General features: G+C 36.1%; 1 protein-coding gene across 3 annotated transcripts in view; it reads left to right on the top strand.

The window, feature by feature from the left end:
• ROCK1 (Rho associated coiled-coil containing protein kinase 1) overlaps positions 1–22,887 on the top strand; it is a 124,790-nt gene that overhangs the window by 35,070 nt on the left and 66,833 nt on the right. For 2 of the 3 annotated variants that reach the window (XM_027526263.1, XM_027526264.1), the window contains exon 2: positions 1,592–1,673. The exons of the other annotated variant lie outside the window; for it this stretch is intronic. In XM_027526263.1, coding sequence (XP_027382064.1) covers positions 1,592–1,673 — 82 coding nt within the window. The remainder of the gene's footprint in view (positions 1–1,591; positions 1,674–22,887) is intronic. 3 annotated transcript variants of the gene reach the window in all.

The raw sequence follows: 22,887 nt of genomic DNA on the forward strand, positions 1-22,887 counted from the left end.
GACATGGTCTGCTGAAACTTACTATCTAATAAGGAAAGTGTTATTTCTTGAGTAATATAATGCATTTGCTCTGGAGCAAAAAAATCATTGGTTTAACGTACATTTTATGCCCACTTGTTCAAGACATTCTGGAAGATGCTGTGGGAGAAAATGAGATGTTAACTGTGGTTTCTGCTTTAAAGAGTTTAAATTCTAGTCTAAGGGGTATATATACATTTATTTTCCTTGTCCTAGAAAATAGTGAATTAATATATTTATTGATTGGTTTTCAAGACAAGTAAAGATTCTCATCTCTTTATTGTAAAAATCATTAACAGAAGTATTCAAATGCTTTATGAGACTAAGAAATGTGTCTCAAGGATAGATGAACCTGTTCTGGTGGGGAGACTTTTTCTTCATATCTGTACAAACCTGAATTCTAAAAAGCCCGCAGTAGGGTTAGTTGGTCTCTTTAGTCGTCTTCTCATGGTCAGTTTCCAACCTAAGCAGTGATATATTTTAAAACCTATAAAAATTTGACTAGACTTTGCAGTTTCCTAGAGAAATATTTTAAGTATTCTAAAATAGCTGGAGTTATTCATACCTTGACTTAACACAAAGTATATCTCCCCTGGCTTCTATTTCTCTTTCAGGCTTTTATGAACATGACTGTTCATGGTCTCCAGATAGTGTGTTTTCCTTTGCTGCTTTTTATTTTGGGGCTTTATTGTAGTCAACTAAATTTCTCCAGTTAAATACAATGAAGATGACTTGGGATTGTCTGAGTGTTTCCCCGTTGGCACATGATGAGATATAATCTAAATAGAAGCATTCCTACTTCAACACTGATTGGTACACCTTCTCATTGTCCTGCTCTTGCTTAGATAATACTTAAATGTCCCTCTTAAAAGTAAAAGCCCATGCTTGTCCCTTACTTGTGGTTGTTCTAAAAAGTTTTTCAAAGAAAGAGAACCCAGTATATTTATATACACACCATAAAAATGTATCAAAATGCAGAATTTATTTTACACTAAACTTCACATTTTAGGAACTAGTATTTGATACTACCTTATAAAATATTTGTGGTCCAAAATGTAGGTCATTTGTTTTTTATGAATGTCTAAGAAATAAATAAATTCAGTAGTTAAAGGGAAGTGAAAAGTAAAATTTCATGCCCTTATATGGAGAAAAGGGCATGAGTTGAGGTCACTTGTAGCCAGTTCGTGGTGATTTTGCTGCTCCTCTGCCTGAGAGAGTTAGAAAGTGAAAACTCTGTTATCAGTGGTGTCTAACCTTTTTGGCATGAGGGAATGATTTTGTGGAAGACAGCTGCTTGCTTCTACTGTGCCGCTGGGTTCCTAGCAAGCCGTGGACTGGTACTGGCTTGAGGGTTGGGGACCTCTGCTCTATATGAAATAAAAATGAGTTTTCTCTTCTTCTAGTACTCATGTAACCTTGTAGAAGGTGTTAAATGAATGCAGGATGTGTGAGAGAAAGGCAGATTAGCAGATTAAATGTTAAAGCATAAGTTTTTTTCTTTATACTCATGAAAGAGGAACGTGTTCATAGTGTGATCCAAAAACTAACTTTGTTTGTTTGTTTATTTGTTTAGGATGGATTGGATGCTTTGGTATATGATTTGGATTTTCCTGCCTTAAGAAAAAACAAAAATATTGACAACTTTTTAAGCAGATGTAAGTAATTTTTTGTGGAGGTTAATGCTAGACTATATATAATGAAATATTGACTTAGATAATTCAAGCCCTTTTTTTTCTTTCTATTTACTCTGGCTATTTCATCAATAATATCTACATCAGATGAGAAGGAAATAGGAAAGAAACTTTGTCAGTTTGAGTGCTTATCAGGAAAATCTAAAATATCTTGCAGAGAAGGGAATAAAAAGTAAATGGTTAAATAAATATGTTAAACATACATGCACATTGAATTTCAATAATGTTTTATTTATTCTCTATTTTTCTTTTATAAATGAATTAGCTGTTATATTTTAATACCTGCAGGTTAAGAATTGATTACATATGAAAAGCCCTCCTACCTGTAAGATATGAATTTTCTTCATGAAACCTGGTGTATACTTAAGTTTTACAGATGTTCTTTTATAAAAAGATGTTTATAAGATTTTGATATTAGATATTTTGTTTAAATTTTGATTAGAAAACTTAATAGAGTAGTTTCAAATTTTTCATCTTAAATAATTGATAATAAGAATTTTGGTCATAAAATCTTCCCCACTCCATTTTTTAAAATCTATTCCTAAACTATACATATTGATACAGTTAGGTTGAGGTTGTTGTAGTATCTGCCAATTTTGGTTATGTATGTTTTGTTAGAAAAGTTTTATTTTTCTAAATAGTCAGATGTTTTTAACTTTAGATTTACTTTCTTTTATCATTTCTACACTTTGAAATCCTGCCTCAGAATTTTACTTATCAATCTTTTGGGTTTCTGCTTCTCTCTTTTTTATAAAAATATTTTTTCAGCCTTAATTCTGTTTTGGAATATAGTGCCAGATTCTGAATAGTGAACTTTTAAACAAGTTTTATTAATTTCTCACATCTTACTGATATTGCGGGAAAATTTTAGTGCTGTTTAATTTGCTTCACCTCCTTACTTAACAGTACAGAAGAACTGAAAAGATGGAGAAGCTTGACCAGTTCTTTGATGGGAGGTGAAAGGATAATTGCTTGTTAGTACAGAGAGTAGGGGGTGATGGGAGAGTATAATTTGGTGAAGTAAGATCACAAGAATTGGAACACATTTTAAAAAATCAATTACTGGTTTTACTATGCAACATTGCTGCTTTCATAATATTAAGTTTGCCTTTACATTATATTTTGTAAATAGGAACACCAGGAGCCATAGTAGAAATGTTAATAAGTAAAGTGAAGATAAAAAGCTAAACTATGTAAACTGATTAACCTGTGTAGTTTAGTCTGGTTTTTAGATTGAAGAAAAATACAGAGAATAATATTAAAAGTTTTAGCAATTCATATCTAGTGTTAGGTAAAAATTTTGACTGAGTAGGATTTATACCAGGATTGTGAAGTTTGTTTAAGGTTCAAAAATCAATTTGTGTAATTTATCATATTAACATATTAAAAAGAAAATCCATAATATCATCTTAGTAAATACAGGAAAAGCATTTGAAAAAATTCAGTATTCATTCTTGGTTTGCAGATATCTCTCTGCAAACTTGGAATTGGAGGAAAATTTCTAATGCTGATAGGAGAGGCCACAAAAAACCTATAGTTCAGATTGTATTTAATTGTGTATCACTACATGCTTTCCTCCAAGAACTGGGAAGAGGCAACTCTGTCTTTTTTCATTACTTCATTCACTGTTGTCCTGGAAGTTTTAGACAGTGAAATAAGGTAAAAAGGAAAAAGTATAGAGATTAAAAAGGAAGAATTAAAATTTATTCAGACAGCATTTTTTTTGGAGTACAGAAAATCCTCAAGATTCTACAGAAAAACTTACAAGAACTTAGCATTGAGGTTGTAAGCTAGAAGATTGATATACAAAAAGCAGTTTATTTCTATATTTTAGCAATAAGCAATTTTAAATAGACCTAACAAATATAGCACCACTTACAGTAGAAGCAGAAGCATGAAAAATTTAAGGATAAATTTGACAAAATGTTTGTAAGACCTGTATACTGAAAATGATTTCGTATACTGAGACAAAGAAGACCTTAAAAAAGATATTCAGTGTTGATGGATTGGATAATTCAGTATTAAAATGTCAGGAATTCCCCAATCAGAGTCCATGTGGTGTCAGAACCTAAGCAGGCATTTTTGTATTAAAGTAACCATTAATTCTAAAGTTCATATGGCAATATTGGGTCTGGAATAGCCAAAACAATTTTGTAAAGTAAGAACAAAGTTGGAGGATTAACAGTGTTGAATTTTAAGATCAGGACAGTGTAATGAAATGAAAGAGTAAACATATAGATAAATGGAAGAGAAATAGATCCGTACATGTACAGTCAATTGATTTTCAACAGACTTGACAAGGGATTTCAGTTTCTAAACCTTACTTTACAATATATGTAAAAATCAACTTCAAATGGATCATAGACCTAAATGTAAGAGCTAAACCCTTCTAGAATAAAACATAGAAAATATATAGGATTTTAGTTAGGGAAGAATTTCTTAGATGGGACACAAATAGCACAAACCATTTTTTTTCTTTTTAAGATAGATGCTATCAAAATTCAAAACTTTTTCTCTTCAGAATTATATTGCTAAGAACATGAACAGGTAAATCACTGACTGGGAGAATATAGTTGCAAAGACAAGTGAAAGAGGAAAATAATCTTTTCAACAAATGGTGCTCATAAAACTGGATGTCCATATGCGAGAGAGTGAAGTTGGACTTCTGTTTCACACCCCATACAAAATTAATTCAGAATATAAAACTGTGAAACTCTTAGGAAAAAATACAGGCATAAATTTTTATGACCTTGGGTTACACCATTGTTTCTTATATATACACCTAAAGTACAGCGGCAGAAAAGAAATAAATAAATTGGGCATCATCAAAATTTAAAACTTTTGTGCTTCAAAACTACACTGTCAAGAAAGTGAAAAGACACCTTACAGAATAGGGGAAAATATTAACAAATCACATACAGTTTGTCCCCTACATATGGACCTTCAAATTGTGAACTTTCAAAGATGTGAACATGTGTTCCACGTGTCCAGTTGTATAGGTTAGATCACATATCTGGCATTCGTTGTCACATGCGTGCATCCTCTTCAAGTGGTTGTGCTTTTGTGTAGTTACTGTACAGAACCCTGTACGTCCAGTACAATATCTTTATTTCAAGCTCAGCTTGTCTATAAGCAAGTGTAAAAGCAGCAGTAATGTAAGTGGTACTACTGTACTTTTTAAGGTACAGTACTGTAAGATTTAAAGTGTTTTCTTTATTTTTTATGCATTATTTGTGTGAGAAGTATTATAAACCTCTTACAGTGGAGTACTGTGTAGTGGATTGTTTTAGTTGGGTACCTTGAGCTTACTTTGCTAGACTTAAAACCAATCGGACTTATGAACATGCTCTTGGAATGGAACTCATTTGTATGTAAGGGTCTTACTGTACTTGATAAAGGATTGCTATCTAAAGTCTTACAACTCAATAATAAAAAGACAGCCCAATTTAAAAATGGGCAAAGGGTTTGGATAGATGTTTCTCCCCCTAAAAAATACACACATATGAAAAGTTGCTCAACGTGATTAGTCATTAGGAGGTTGCAAATTATGACCACAGTGAAATATCAGTACACACCTATTAGAAAAACTAAAATTTTAAAACTAACAGTATCAACTATATATGAAAATGCAGAACAGCTGAACTCTGACACATTGCTGGTTGGTTTGTAAAATGGTGAGCCACTTTGAAAACCAGTTTGGCCTTTTTCTTATAAAGTTATACATGCATTTATCACATAACCCAGGGATCCCACTGCTGGGTGTTTACATAAGAGAAATATAATATGTATGTATACACACAAAGACTTATGAGAATGTTTAAGGAGTCTTTGTCTATAATTGCTGTAAACTGGAAGCAACAGAAATGGACATCAGCTGTGATATACCATGTAATGGAAGATTCAAAAGTGAGAAAGAGTGAATTACTGATAAGTGCAACAACATTGATAAATCTCAGAAGCACTGTGGTAAGTGAAAAAAACCAGGAACCCTGCCCCCAAAAAGGCAGGTACAAAAGGGTACATACTGTGTGACTCCCATTTACATGACAATGTGACATTCACCTTCAACTCCTGAAGTTGTATTTATGTAATATTTCACAGAGAGTAATAGGTTTTCACAGGATAGTATTCTTCATATTGCTGAAATTAATTTATATGGATTTTTATAGTTTTCATTATTGGGTACATCAGAATTGTTTTCTGAATGTAAATGTTTTGTTTCGAATGACTTTTTGCTGACAGGTATCTCATGTAGTGATCTAAGAATATACCTGGAATATGGAATAAGATCTTTTTCTTTAGTAATTAAGCTCAAGTCTCAGTAAAGTATAACAACTTTAAGGTATCAGTTCAGTTCAGTTCAATTGATCAGTCATGTCTGACTCTGCGATCCCATGAATTACAGCACGCCAGGCCTCCCTGTCCATCACCCACTCCCAGAGTTCACTCAAACTCATGTGCATTGAGTCGGTGATGCCATCCAGCCATCTCCTCCTCTGTTGTCCCCTTCTCCTCCTGCCCGCAATCCCTCCCAGCATCAGGGTCTTTTCCAATGAGTCAATTTTTCGCATGAGGTGGCCAAAGTATTGGAGTTCCAGCTTTAACATCAGTCCTTCTAAAGAACACCCAGGACTGATCTCCTTCAGGATGGACTGGTTGGATCTCCTTGCAGTCCAAGGGACTCTCAAGAGTCTTCTCCAACACCACAGTTCAAAAGCATCAATTCTTCGGCGCCCAGCTTTCTTCACAGTCCAACTCTCACATCCATACATGACTACTGGAAAAACCATAGCCTTGACTAGACGGACCTTTGTTGGCAAAGTAATATCTCTGCTTTTTAACATGCTATCTAGGTTGGTCATAACTTTCCTTCCAAGGAGTAAGCGTCTTTTAATTTCATGGCTGCAGTTAGCATCTGCAGTGATTTTGGAGTCCCAAAAAATAAAGTCAGCCACTGTTTCCACTGTTTCCCCATCTATGTGCCATGAAGTGCTGGGACCAGATGTCATGATCTTTGCTTTCTGAACGTTGAGCTTTAAGCCAACTCTTCACTCTCCTCTTTCACTTTCATCAAGAGGCTTTTTAGTTACAGAGGCATGAAATATTTTAAACTTCAGTCCCGACTATATTATAGGCTGTATTTTCATCTTTTTGTGTTGAAGACTGTATGGGAACTGAAAGGGAAAAGATAACCTGTGACCATTTGACTGAATACCTAGTTAAATATAAAGATTTGTTTCTCTGGACTCTAAACTATAATATCTGAATAATGATGACTACAAAGAAAATACCAGCTTCACATAACTGATAAAGATTTTAAGGTGAACTTTTAGAGTAGGGGTTAGAAAGGTATCTGGATAAAATCAAATTATCTTGGTGGCAGTTAGTCACGTTTTTGAAGAAACATATTTTGGGGGAGGTATTTTTTGGGGCTCCAAAATCACTACAGATGGTGATTGCAGCCATGAAATTAAAAGACGCTTACTCCTTGGAAGGAAAGTTATGACCAACCTAGATAGCATATTGAAAAGCAGAGACATTACTTTGCCAGCAAAGGTCCGTCTAGTCAAGGCTATGGTTTTTCCAGTAGTCATGTATGGATGTGAGAGTTGGACTGTGAAGAAAGCTGGGCGCCAAAGAATTGATGCTTTTGAACTGTGGTGTTGGAGAAGACTCTTGAGAGTCCCTTGGACTGCAAGGAGATCCAACCAGTCCATTCTGAAGGAGATTAGCCCTGGGTGTTCTTTGGAAGGAATGATGCTAAAGCTGAAACTCCAATACTTTGGCCACCTCATGCAAAGAGTTGACTCATTGGAAAAGACTCTGATGCTGGGAGGGATTGGGGTCAGGAGGAGAAGGGGACAACAGAGGATGAGATGGCTGGATGGCATCACCGACTCAATGGGCGTGAGTTTGAGTGAACTCTGGGAGTTGGTGATGGACAGGGAGGCGTGGTGTGCTGCAGTTCATGGGGTCACAAAGAGTTGGACACGACTGAGCAACTGAACTGAACTGATGCAATGAAACGAGGAGGGGAAGATTTGAAAACAGTAATTTTTGGCTGTCTGTGTTTGTAAACCATTATAAATTTAACAGAGATTTTGCGGTACAAGATTCATAATTATATGAATCTTTTAGAAAATCATGCTTACTAAACAAATCTTATCAGTCTACAAGAACGTAATGGAGATCGTTGTATGTCTGAAAAAAAAACCCATGAACCTGAAAGTAAAAATATGGTAGAGAATTTGTGTGGATTAAAAAAATAAACCCAGCAAGGGAAGTTTACAGCTATACAAGCTTATCTCAGGAAACAAGAAAAATCTCAAATAAACAACCTAACTTTATGCCTAAAGCAACTAGAGAAAGAAGAACAAACAAAACCCAAAGTTAGAATTAAAGAAACAAAGATCAGAGCAAAAATAAATAGAAACTAAAAAACAATAGAAAAGATCTGTGAAACTAAAAGTGGATTCTTTGAAAAGATAAACAAAATTGATAAACCTTTAGCTAGACTCATTAAGAAAAAAAGGGAGAGGGCCCAAATCAATCAGAAATGAAAAAGGAGAAGTTAAAACCAACACCACAGAAGTACAAAAAATCTTAAGAGATTACTGTGGGCTTTTCTGATAGCTCAGTTGGTAAAGAATCCACTTGCAATGTAGGAGACCCCAGTTTAATTCCTGGGTCGGGAAGATACCCTGCAGAAGGGATAGGCTACCCACTCCAGTATCCTTGGGCTTCCCTTGTAGCTCAGCTGGTAAAGAATGTGCCTGTAATGCAGGAGACCTGGGTTCGATCCCTGGGTTGGGAAGATCCCCTGGAGAAGGGAAAGGCTACCCACTCCAGTATTCTGGCCTAGAGTATTCTATGTACTGGATAGTCCGTATGGTCTCAAAAGAGTTGGACATGACTGAGTGACTTTCACTTTCACTTTTCATGAGCAACTGTACACCAGTAAAATGGACAACCCAGAAGAAATGGACAGATTCTTAGAAAGGCACAATCTGTGAAGACTGAACCAGGAAGAAATAGAAAATACAAATAGACCAGTTACCAGCACTGAAATTTAATCAGTAATTTTAAAACTCCCAGCAAACAAAAGTCCAGGACAAGGTGGCTTCACAGGTGAATTATGCCAAACATTTGGAGACCAGTTAATACCTATCCTTCTAAAACTATTCCAAAATTTTGCAGAGGAAGGAATACTTCCAAACTCATTCTGTGAAGCCACCATCACCCTGATACCAAAACCAGAGAAAGATATCACAGAAAAAGAAAATCATAGCCACTATCACTGACAAACGTAGATGCAATAACGCTCAGTGAAATACTAGCAAACCAATTCTAGCAATGAAGTAAAAGGATGATATACCATGATCAAGTGGGACTCATTCCAGGAATGCAAAGATATTGCAGTATCTGGAAATCAATCAATGTGATACACCACATTAACAAATTGAAGAGTAAAATACATGATCATCTCAATAGATGTAGAGAACACTTCTGATAAAATTCAGTATCCACTTGTAGTAAAAGCTCTTCAAAGTGAGCATAGAAGGAACATACCTCAACGTAATAAAGGCCATATATTACCAAACCTTAACATCATACTTAATGGTGTAAATCTGAATGCATTTCTTCTGAGATGAGTAACAAGACAAGGCTGCTCACTCTTGGCCATTTCTGGTCAACATAGTTTTGGAACTCGTAGCCACGGCAGTCAGAGAAAAAAACTGGTAAAAGGAATCCAAATTGGAAAAAAGTAAAACTGACACTGTTTGCAAATGACGTGCTATAGACATAGAAAATCCTGAAGATGCTACCAGAAAACTACTAGAATTCATCAATGAATTACGTTGCTGGATACAAAATTAATATGCAGAAATCTGTTGTATTTATACACTAAAAGTGAAATATAAGAAAAATTAGGGAAATACTCCAATATAGCATAGCATCAAAAAGAATAAAATACTTAGGGATAAACCTGCAGGCAAAGGACCTGATGAAAGTAATTGAAGATGACACAAGCAGAATGGAAAAATATATTGTGTTCTTGTATTGGAAGAATCAATATTGTTAAAATGACCATCCTACCCAAGGCAGTTTATGGATCAGTAGTATTTTTCAGAGACCTAGTACAAAATATTTTTAACTTGTATGGAAGCACAAAAGACCCTGAATAGCCAAAGCAAGCTTGAGAAAGAACAGAGCTGGAGGAATCAAGCTCCTTGACTTCAGACTGTACTACAAAGTTATACTAATCAAAACAGTATGGTACTGGTATGAAACAGACATAGATCAGTGGAACAGTATAGAAAGCCCAGAAATAAACCTGTGCAATTATGGTAAATTAGTCTGCGACAAAGGAGGCAAGAATATACAATGGAGAAAAGACAATCTCTGCAGTAAGTGGTGCTGGGAAAATGGGACTGCATAACATTCTCTAATACCATATAAAAATAGTAAACTGAAAATGAATTAAAGACCTAAATGTAAGACCAGATAGTATAAAATTCTTAGAGGAAAACATAGGCAGAACATTGTTTGACATAAATCACAGCAATAATTTATTTTTTGGATTTTTTGCTTCCTAGATTAATGGAAATAAAAACAAAAATGAATAAAATGGGGCCTAATTAAACTTAAAAGCTTTTGCATGGCAAAGGAAACCATAAAACAAAAGGACAGCCACTGGACTGGGAGAAAATATTTGCAAACATTGCTAATAACAAGAGATAAATTTCCAAAAATATCAACAAACAACCCAATCAAAAATTGGACAGAAGACCTAAATAGACATTTCTCCAAAGGAGACATACAGTGGGCCAAAAAGCACATGAAAAGGTGCTCCACATCACTGATTATTAGAGAAATGCAAGAGGTATCCTCTTTCAAAAGGTTCTGTTATTGTATTAAATCACTGCACTAAAGGGTAAATTACATGCATCATTGTAAAAAGATGTTTTTATTTTTATTTTCTCAAGTTTTTATTTTTCCAAGTAATTATATTTAGGAACCTACTGTACAGTATTTTAATGGAGTTTATCTTTTCTTTAGTGGCTACTTAAATTCCTTTCCAAAACAACATTTCATGGATTATACACTTAATTAGATATTTATATATATGTAAACAGGCAGTGATGATCATCACAAAGTTTGTTCCTCTTTCCCCCATCTTAAAGTCTTAATATTTCATTACTCAGGCATGCTTCAAAATGTAAAATACTTATTTTTAAACTTGTTAAAATCATGATACTTTTCTGCTTATTAAATGATATATGCAGGGAAAATGAAATTGTCTCTACAGCTTGTACCAATGTAAAGATGAAAAAGTACTAGATGAAATTATGTGTATAGTCTTCTAGTACAGAATGACTTTTTAATTTTTTTTTAAAGCAAGATAACAGGGCTAGAAACTGTAAAGCAAACATTGACAGATTTTGTCATTTCAAAACTTTATAAAGAAAGTTGGAAAAAATGACAACATATGTAAAAGAATTACATTCCTAATGTTTGAAGAAATCCTTGCAGTCCATAAGAAAAACAGAAACTGTAAAAATGGACAAAGTAATTGAAAATGTAGTATAAAGGAGAAAAAATTAAAACGACCAATGAGCAGTTAATAGATGAACAAATGCATTAATATTTCAAGAAACGTACGTTAAAATAAGAACGCCCTTAACCCCTGGCAATCTGAGGAAGAAAGATAAAAATAATATCTAGGATTGGTGAGGTATACTGGAGAGAAGTTAGACAGGATATTTTAAAACTAATAATCTTCAGGAGCATAATCTAATACTTAAAGAAATGTATCTGGCAAAATCAGGTCTGCAAATACTTTGGAATATCAATAGATTATATTGTCATTTGGGCAAAAAGTTAAAACAGCCCAAATAAAAATCAGTAGGACATTTCTGTCAGCTATCCATAGCTTGTTCAGTGAAAAAGCACATTGTAGAGTGTCTTTTTATGCTAGTGAGTATGGATAACACATTTTTAAATGAATACACATAGTCTGATGAATAAATGTGCCATGATTTTAAAAACTGTTTCTATAATAGGTGGTTCTCAGGTTCCTCCCAATTTTTCACTGTTTTAGGCTGTAATTAACATTTTTGTACATACAGCTTGGTATACTTGCTCTTCCTTTTCTTTGGAGTGAATTCCAGGAATTTCTGAGTCAAAAGTTGCATCCAGTTTGCATTTTGATATATGTATTGCCAAAATTCAGTTTTATACCAGAAAGTGGTATAAAAGTTAGAATTTTTATAGTGGAGCCATAAAATTGAATATAGTATGCAGTCTAACTTAGGGTATTACATGATCTTGTTTGAAGTTATTACAAGTAAAATATTACTAAATCAGATTTTCATATACAAATGTTAAATATTCTCTTTGGTTTTAAAATAAATTATTTATCTTGGAATAAACTCATGGAAAAGTTGCAAAAATAGTACAGAGTATCCTGAAGCTGCCCTTCATCCAGCTTTCTGTAATGTTAGCATCTTTTATAGCCGTGGTACATTGACAAAACTAAGAAATTAAAGTTGGTATATTACTATTAACTGCATACTTAGATATCAGTTTTTGCACTAATCTTTTTTTTTTGGTTCCAGAATCCAGTCTAGCATATATCATTGTATTTAGTTGCCATTTTTCCATAGTCGTCTCCAGTCTGTCAGAATTCTCAAGCTTTCCTTGTTTATTTTTATGACCTTGACAGTTTTGAAGATTATTGATAAAGTATTTTGCAAAACTTTCCTCAGTTTAGTTTTTTCCAGTGTTTTCTCATGGTTCCACAGGGGTTTTGGGTTTTGAGGATGAGTACCACAGAGATGACACGTGCTTCTTATCACATTGTATTTGGTATATATGATATCATCATGATTCACTAGTGATAATATTAATCTTTATCACTGGTTTTAAGATAGTGTCTGCCAGGCTTCTCCCTTGGAAAGTTACTATTTTTCCTTTCCATACTTGATTCTTTGGAATCTGATCACCAGTCCAGCAGATACTCAGTGCGGAGGAGGATCAATAAGCTACATCTCCAGGCTCAGAAGACTACATACTATCTTACAGAGCAAGTGTTTTTGATTTTGACAAGCTCTAATTTATCATTTCTTTCTCCTATGAATTGTGCTTTTGGTGTTGCTTGTAAAAATCATTGCCAAACCCAAGATTGATTTTTTAAAAAACTACTTTATTGAGATATAATTTATGTACTGAAGATTGATCCATTTAAAGTATACGGTTCATTGGTTTTTGTCTGCATTTATAAGGTTGTGCAGTCATTACTTCAGTTACATTTTGAACATTTTATCATCTCATAAAGAAACCCCATACCCATTAGCAGTAACTTACCATTACTCTCCAAGTTCCCCAACCCTAGGGAATGCCTGTATAGATTTGCCAATATGGACATTTCTTATAGCTGGAATCATACCGTATGTAATCCTTCATGACAGAATTTTTAGACTTAGCATGATCTCTTCAGGGTTCATCTATGTTGTAGCATGTATTTCATTCTTTCAGATGGCCAAATAATACCCCATTTATAGATAATGCCACATTTTATCTCTCCATACATTGGGATTGTTTTCTGCTTTTTGGATATTATGAATAAATGCTGCTGTGAATGTGCACAAGTTTTTATGTGGGCATATGTTTTCATTTCTCTTGGGTAGATGCCTGAAAGTGGAATTCTCAAGTCATATAATTCTGTTTAACATTTTGAGAAACCCAAGATTGATTTTTTGAGTATATACTTTTATTATTTTGGAGTAAATGTATGTGCCTGAACATATAGGTTTTCTCTGAACAGATAAGAGCAGTGAGTGATTGTGGCCATTTGTAAATAATATCATTATATGTTTCAGTAAGTATCTATTGAGCACATGCATACATCAAGGACATATTCATGAATGAAGTGTGGTCTCCACCCTTCAGGAAATGATAATAAACAATCTAACAGAAGAAATACAAACAATTCCAGGCCATGTTGACAGATGAAACAATAGAGAAATAGCAGCGTCCCAGAGGAGGAAGGCAGGGTGCAATGGTAAAGAATCTGCCTGCCAGTGCAGGAGACGCAGGAGACACAGATTCCATCCCTGGGTCAGAAAGATCCCCTGGAGTAGGATATGTTAGCCTGGCAAATTCCATGGACAGAGGAGCCTGTTGGGCCACACAACAGTCCATGGCGTTGCAAAGTGTTGGGGACAGACACACAAACACACACACACACACACACACAGCCGTGAAGTTGCAAAGAGTTGGGAAGGAGGACACACATGCATGTGTGCAGTAGGCAACCTATCAGATTAAGGAGATCAGGAATGGCTGAGGAGGAGATGGATAAAGAATTAGATCTTGGTAGTGACTTGCTCAACACACACACACACCAGACACACACACACACACACACACACACACACACAACAGATTGAGGGGATCAGGAATGGCTGAAGAGGAGATGGATAAAGAATTAGATCTTGCTTGGTAGTGAGTTGCTCAAATAAAGTGGGGCTAGTCATTTTAGATGGGTGATCAACATCTGCAAAGGACTGGAGATGTGAAGCATCATCTCTGTGTGGGAAATTGCAAGTAACTGAGAGCATTGTTGAGGAGAATATCTAGAAATAAAAGATTGGAGAACAGTATCTAACAGCCATCTTATGCTATGTTGAGGAATTTAGGGTTTGGTTTTGATTTTTGTTGATCTGTTTCTCAAACCAGATTACTCCTCACGTGTGTTTACACCTGTGTGCACACTGGCCCATCTTCCTGGAGCTTGAATCCTATTTGAACATTTGGGCATAGAATAATTTATTATTATTATTAACTGTTATATTGAAACAAAATCAGGATTTAGGGAGTTGAGTCTTACATTGCAGATTTTCTAGATATGTTTTAGATCATTTTAGAGCTTATTAGAACTGGTTGACTACTTAGAAGTTTGCAAGGCGTACTGGATTTCTTTATGCAATGAGTGGCAGTATATTGGACAAATAGTGCATTGTACACAGTTTTTATTGCCATACTTTATTCTGACATTTTCTTAAAACATTTTTTAAATAATTAGGGATGTCTTACAATCTATAGTGGTACGTAAAATATGATTCACTTTATAATTGAGGACCCTAAACTAGGCAAAATATATCTTCTTCTCATTAGAAAGCAACAGAATCATAGAAAACTTGAAGTAAATGGAAAATGTGAAGAATAAAATAATCTCTAATCCCACCATACTTGGAAACTACTGCAGTTATAATTTTGGTATAGTTCCTTCTGGCTTTTTTCTGTATATATATATATACACACACACACACACATATATACACACACACACACACATATATACACACATATATACATATACATATATATATATATACACCAGTATGTATTTATGTTTTTAGAAAATTCAGTTCATATACCACATGCCGTTTAATCTCTGCTCAACATCATATGTTGAACAGCATTCTATGTAATTATTATTCAGTAACAGAATTTAAATGTTTTGTAATACTCTATTGTACATATATATATTCCTAGAAGTAACATTTATTGCGTATAAAGTATGATTTTTAAAAAAAGACTAAAGAAAAACCATCTGTTTGCTTTCTAGAAAGTTAAAGAGTCTGTATGTGATTGAAATATTTAATTTTTCATAACCCTGAAACTATAAATTTTCAATCTTTCTGCACTCATCTTTTGACATGTTTAGAGATGATTAGCTAATTCGTGGCCTGTCAAAACTTACGGTCGTTTCTTGTGACTCAGTTTGCCCATTTCATCCTCGCTACCCATGCTTCTCTGAATTCATGCTGCTGCTGCTAAGTCGCTTCAGTTGTGTCCAACTCTGTGCTACCCCATAGACGGCAGCCCACCAGGCTCCCCTGTCCCTGGGATTCTTCAGGCAAGAATACTGAAGTGGGTTGCCATTTCCTTCTCCAATACATGCATGCACGCTAAATCGCTTCAGTCGTGTCCGACTCTGTGTGACCCTATGGACAGAAGCCCACCAGACTTCTCTGTCCACAGGATTCTCTAGGCAAGAATACTGGAGTGGGTTGCCATTTCCTTCTCCACTCTGAATTCATACTTCTCTGAATTTTAACTTTCTGCCAGCATTACCTGGCTCAACACAGTTGACGATCACAAATTATTAAAAGGATCTGCTGGTCACACATTCCTGCTTATTGGTCTTGGAAGTAATAAGGGCTTAGCAATTTTATAATTTTGCTTGTATTAAAGTTCATGAGAAACAGATTAATGTTTACTTTGGGGAAAATGGGCTTGGGAGTTCTAAGAATTCTTCAGTTTTAAGTACAGTTACTGGGATAGGGTTCACTCAGTGGTGGTATTTGAGAAAAGAGTTGAAGTAGTTGAGAGGGTTAGCCATGTGGATGTTTAAGGATAGAAAATGGCATACAGAGGAACAGCCAATGCAAAGGCCATAAGAAGCATACCTGGCATGTTTGGACAGCAGGAAGGAAGCCATTGCAGCTGGAGAGGGTTAAGCAAGGGAGAGAATAGTAGGATGATGTCAGAGAATGAAGGAAATGGGGAGCGTAGGTCATGTAGAGTCTTGTAGGCCATCGTAAGATTTTTGACTTTTGCTCTGGGTAAGATGGCAAGACATTAGAGAGTTCTGAGCAGAGGAGTGACATGATCTGACTTGTGTTGTAACAGTACTGCCCCTAAGAACAGACTATTGAGAGACAGGGATAGACACCAGAAATCAGTTAAGAAATGATTGCAGTTTAGAGGCAATTGCAGTAGTCCAAAGAAGACATGATGGTGACTTGGTCCAACATGGTAGCAGTGTAGAGGGTGAGAAGTTATCAGGTTCCAGATATATTTCAAAAGCAGAGTCAGCCAGATAGGATGTGGAGTATAAGATAAAACAGGAGTCAAGAATGCCCCTAGGTTTTTGCCCCAAGCAAAACTGACCCATCAGCTGACATATTGAAATCTTAGGTAGAGGTTTGAAGTGAGAATACGTCTGTTCAACTAAGTGGATATATTGTATAAGCAATTGAATATATAAATCTTAAGTTTCAGAGAGAGGGGTCTGAACTGGAGGAAAAAAACTGGGAGTTGTTGACATGTCAGTGCTTTTTATAAGTCCACCGAATAAGTGAGTGTAAACAGAGAAGAATGCATCATGAAAGACTGAGTCTTGAGAAGATTTAGTGTTAAGAAATCTGGTAGAAGAGGAGGAACCAGCAAAAGCAGCTGAGAAGAAATAATTTGATGTTGGAAAAAACTACCCTTAGTACTGTTGTAGGAATGTAGTACCCTGGAAGTCGAGTAAGAATAACCGGGGTCATCAGACTGTCAGAAGCTACTGATATATCAAGATGAAGACTGGGAATTTAGCAACACAGTGGTCACCTGTGACTTGCAGTTTTGTTCTGGCTTTTTTTGTTTTTGTTTTTTTTTAATTTTGACCATACTGCACCGCTTGTGGGATCTCAGTTCCCCAACTAGGGATTGAACCTGGGCCCTGGCAGTGTAAGCATTGAATCCTAGCTTCTAGACCACCAGGGAACCCCCTGACCAGCAATTTTGATAGAAAGGTAGTGGCCAAAGACTACCCCAAAAGGATTTTAGAGCCGATTAGAAGGATTTGGACATGGAGTACAGACAGATTTTGAGGAATTTTGCCATAGTGGGGTTGAGTAATGGGGCAGTAGCTAGTGAGACAAATGGAGTCAGGAGGTTTGTTTAAGATGGGAATGAAAATGGCATGATATGATCCTGTTAGGAAGGCGAAAGCTAGTGACACAGCAGAAGGAGGGGAGAATGGCTGGAGCAGTGTCCTCGAGCTAGTGAGGATGACATCACTGGTCGAGGGATTGGTGAGAGAGCAGTTTTCTCAGTAAAAGTGAAGAGACTAAATATATGAGGGCACATGCTGGTGGTTGAATATGAATATATAATATAAATATATTGATTTAATGGTAAATCTATGACAGTTCTCTTTTCATTGTTTCAGGGTAGTAGCCAACACAGTCATTAGCAATGAACAAGAAGCAGTGGGAGGTTTGAAAAGAGAAAAGAAAATGTGAATTATTATCTCTAGTAGAGTGGAATAGTGAATATACTTAAAAATGTATGATTGCCAAGCAGAATTAAGGGCATGCTTTATGTTTGCGATTATGGAGTTAAAGTGGGATCTGTCAGTATGATTTTATGTATTTATCCAGACATATTCAACTACATGGGTGCTGACATCGAGTTAGCTATAGAGTTAGATTTAGCTGAAATTATGGTTTTGCCAAACTATAATGAGGCAGAAAAGAGCCAGGGTGTTAAAGTTGTATGCAAGCGAGTAATTATAATGCTTGATTGTGTAATTTAAGCTGGGTAGATAAGAAAGAGAACCTTTCAGTGCAGTGAGATACAGTAAAAACCACATAGAGTCAGTGGGTTGGGAGATCTTGGTGAGCTGGGGATTGTTGGGGTTGAGTTGTTGGATGGAGTGAGCAGGAAAGTTGAGGGAGTGCTTAGAGAGTGTAGGATGTGAAATGAAGGGAGGACTGTAATTACCGGTATTGATAAGATCTAGTATGTGGAAATGAGCAGCTGAGATAAAGTGGAGGACAAGATCAGAAGTTAAAGGTATTGAGAGGGCAGGTTATTAGAAGTATCATCTGTGGGTGTATTAAAATCCTGAAGAATTAGGAAAATACTGGAGAGAAGGTTAGTAAACCAGAAACCAGAATTATCTAGCAGTGAGATGTGATGAGCTGGGGTTGAGTAGATTACAGTGACAGTAAGAGGTAGTGGGAGATATAACCTTTTAAACATGAAAAGCAAAACTGGGTGAGTGTGAAGAGATGGCAGTGGGGTTCACCTGTTCCGTCTGCATCCAGGGCCACTGGAGGGTGAGCACGTGGAGGGTAAAGAGCACCACTGTAGAGCTGGTTGGGGGGTGGAGTTGGGGAGCTGGGTTTCCATTGGAGCCAGGGTTGGTAAGCTACAACCCACAGGCCAAATCTGGTGCACTATCTGTTTTGGGATGGCTTATGAGCTATGAATGGTTTTTATATTTTTAAAAATAATTTATAGAACATCAAAAGATTAGTAGTATTTCATGATACATGAAAATTATATGGATTTCAGTGTCCATAAGTAAAGTTTTATTGTGACATAGCTATGCTTATTCTTTTCTGTATTGTTTGTGATTACTTTTCTGCTACAGCACAAGTTGGAAAGTTGAGTAGTTGTGACGGAAATCGTACACGGCCTCTTTACTGCTTCACACCATTGCTCAGCACACTAAATCACAGTGCTGCAGTTAGAACTCCATGTGTATCACCATACCTCAGCATTTTATTTTTTCCCCATTGTTAGTGCATGCCCATCATGTCAGAACAGAAAAGGAAAAGGGAACTTAAGTGTTCTTATTTTGCACCACAGTGAAGTGTGGATTATTTCTTCAAGTTGGAGGGTGAAGCGTTGTGTTACTACTCAGTGACACTGTGGCTGTGCTGAAAGGGTGCAGTGGGCATTGACAGGAGTGAATCAGCACTCACCATAACGTTCCCAACTCCCAGGAAAGTAACAGGAAAAAAAGCCCAGAAAATTTAAAAGAGAATATCCCATCACAGCAGAATTTTCTTTACAAAATGAAGGAAGAAAATGATGTTACGACCTTATGTAAGTTTACAAGTGGCTTATTTGTTAGCCACACAGAGAAAGCTGCTTGCTGATTGTGAGTGTTTGCAGCAGCAGAGCAAATATGTATAGAGAGAATAACTTCCTTAAGACTATTAGCTTCTTGGCAAGAACAGTAGTTGCTCAAAGCATCAAGACTGTTGGGAGCAGCAGCAGTAGTCAATTTAAAAGCAAGATAATTTTGAGTGATTTTCCTTGACTCTTATTTATTTGAGCGATCAATGCTGAGTTTGAAGTGACTAAAGGATTAACCTCCGTGTATAGTCTGCATAGAACAAGTACAGGCAAGATAGTTGAGGAAACACTAAGTACAACTTGAAGTGGGGTCTGCTGAGATGTGTGACAAGGGATGGTAGTTAAAATTATGTATGGTGCAGAAAATGGCTTAGTTAAACTAACAGATCTTGTGAAAACACAAGACGTTTAAAGCCTGTAGTTTGTATTGTACATCAGCAAGTACTTTTTAGAAAGTATTTGGATCTATCATGTGTTACTGAACCACAGTATCAGTGGTAAACCTCATTCAGTCTCATGGACTTACGCATTAACAATTCTGTACATTTTTGACAGTAATTGAAGCTGAATATTTCCATTTATCTTTGCATGCAGCAAATCAATGTCTTAGCAGTGGTAACATTTCATTGTGATTGTTTATGGATTTGTGTCCCCCCAAATCTGTCTGTTGAATCCCTGCTGCTGCTGCTAAGTCGCTTTAGTCGTGTCTGACTCTGTGCGACCCCATAGATGGCAGCCCGCCAGGCTCCCCCATCCATGGGATCCTCCAGGCAAGAGTACTGGAGTGGGATGCCACTGCGGAATCCCTAGCCCCTTGGTAGAACTGTATTTGGAGATAGGGCCAAACAAGAGGCAGTTCAGGTTGAATGAGATCATAAAGGTGGGACTCTGATAAAATGGAATTGGTGACAGGGTTAGTGTCCTCACCTGCACAACACACAAGATGTCCTGTGAGCACACAGAGATGCTGGATGCCAGCAAGCCAGAAAGAAATCTCACCAGAAACCAAACTCCCTGGCCCCTGATCTTGGCCTTTGAGTCTCTAGAACCAGGAGAAAATCAATGTCTGTTTAAGCCACTCAGGCTGTGTTATTTTACATGGTAGTAAGAACTGACGGAGAAGGCAGTGGCACCCCACTCCAGTACTCTTGCCTGGAAAATCCACAGATGGAGGAGCCTGGTAGGCTGCAGTCCATGGGGTCGCTAGAGTCGGATGCGACTGAGCAACTTCACTTTCACTTTTCACTTTCATGCATTGGAGAAGGAAATGGCAACCCACTCCAGTGTTCTTGCCTGGAGAATCCCAGGGATGGGGGAGCCTGGTGGGCTGCTGTCTATGGGGTCGCACAGAGTTGGACACAACTGAAGCGACTTAGCAGCAGCAGGAAGAACTGACCAAAATGAATATTTTTCTTGGTGAAGAGAACCACTCCCAACTGTCATTGAATTACCATTGAACACTGACTTTGGACATTAGTTTTTGCTTTAACTTAAAATTACAAGGCAAAACAGCACTTCTTTGCAAAACTGAAATGTAATGAAGTCATTTTGACAACTAATATTGTCTGAATCACAAGTAGCTTTGTAACTTGTGCTGTCAGAAATTAAAAGAAGCAGCGAAATCTCTATTTCCACATAAATTTGCAGCAGACATGTTTTGGGGGCCCAAAACTACAGAATTAATATCCTGTTTATGGCTCTAAACCTGGTATAACCAGAGCCAGGGATCTTTCTCAACTCTATAGGCTATCATATATCTCATTATCTGGTTCATGACTCATTATCTGGTTCATGACTTCCTTATTTCTCATCTAGAGTATTATAGTACTCTTAAAATTCTACTCCTCCCCACCCCCCAGCCTTGCCTTTATTGAGTTTATCTTTTACATAGTCGCTGGAGTAGCTGAAATGTAAATTTGACTATATTGTGTCTATGCCTCTTTCTTTTCATGGCTTCCTGCACAGAGTGGTGGTTTTCAGGTAGGACTCTTCAGGGCTGCTGTAGAGAGGTGTACAAAGCAATTCCTCTGCCACCCACCGTCACGATCCTCGTGAAGCAGAGCACTTTTATCTGTTTTCATATTGTATTGCTTTTAAACTTTAATGTGAAAAATATTTTTTGTTGATGAAATAATAATTTTACAGCTATTGGCCTATAGGTAAAGTTCAAGCTCCTTATTAATGAGATTGGTACTCTCCAGCCTCTCTTTTCAAGTCCTTCCCACAGACTTGATGCCCCAGCAATGCAAACAGTTCTGCTGTGCCTTTGCTTATATTTGCCCATCTGCCTGTTAGTCTCTCTTTTCTTTTTCCCAGCTAGCTAACTGCTACTCTTTTTTTTTTTATTCTTAAGACTTGTTTCAGGTTCTGACACCTCCAGAAAGCCTTTCCTCGCTATCTCCCGCTCAGGCAGGCTTAGGTTAGGTGTCATCCTTGTTATTCCACAAACTCTGTGCTTGTGCTTTATTTCCCTTTTTTGCATTTTTTGGTATTATTATTTGTTTGTTTGTTTCTGTTTCATTTGAAATCCATAAAAGCAGAGATTATGTTTTTAAAGTTACATTTCTATATTTACAGTGGTTACTATAGAGACTGCATGGTTAACACAAATGTTTCTGCAGTAAATTGATTATTGTTTATATCTTGCTGATGCATTTGCAATAGATAGGTGATCTAAAATGAAATGTACTTATATAATTCCTGTGTGAAAGTTTACTCTTTGTTGCATGTGTTTACAGGCCAAAAGGTATATAAACACAAGTTTAAATTATACATTTCAAAAGAAAGACATTATATGCAGCTTTTATTAGTAACTAGAACTTAAGTTTAACAGCTGCCCTGTATTTTGTACAACTCTGAAATGTGAAGCTTTTCCATGTAATCTCATGCCAATGTTGACCCATGTGGATTAAAATAGCCCTATTTTAATCTATGACCAAATTAGGAATTAGAATATCTACCCAGTGGGGATTTTAAATTATTGTAGTTTGTAGTGTGACAGGTTTATATAAATAATTGCAGATTCCCACTGTGTGTTTTAAGTTAGTCTTCATTCAAATAGAGAAATATAATAAATATGTGATTCTTTAGCATGTTTATTTTACCTTTGATATTTTATATCTTTTTAAAAGGATTATCAAAACTGACTTGATAGAAAGATTTAATTAATCTAAAATATCTACCTGTGGCCCCTTGGTTCAAAGTTGATATATACTTAAATACCAGGAACTAATTAACTAATTATCCTCAGTATACGTGTAGTATAATGTTTGTTTTTTTAAAAAACATTCTGGTCAGATTTTAATGTAATTATTTAACAGCTAGAGTGAAGTCATTTCAGAATTTGTTGAAAACAATTCTCAGCACATTGAGCATTTCTCTCTTTTACAACTTCATATTTTACCTGTATCAAATAACTTTTAATGCACATCTTTGTTTTTTGTTGTTTCTCAAGAACTTGAATGTTAAA

Source organism: Bos indicus x Bos taurus, chromosome 24, assembly GCF_003369695.1.
Source record: "Bos indicus x Bos taurus breed Angus x Brahman F1 hybrid chromosome 24, Bos_hybrid_MaternalHap_v2.0, whole genome shotgun sequence".
Lineage (NCBI taxonomy): Eukaryota > Metazoa > Chordata > Mammalia > Artiodactyla > Bovidae > Bos > Bos indicus x Bos taurus.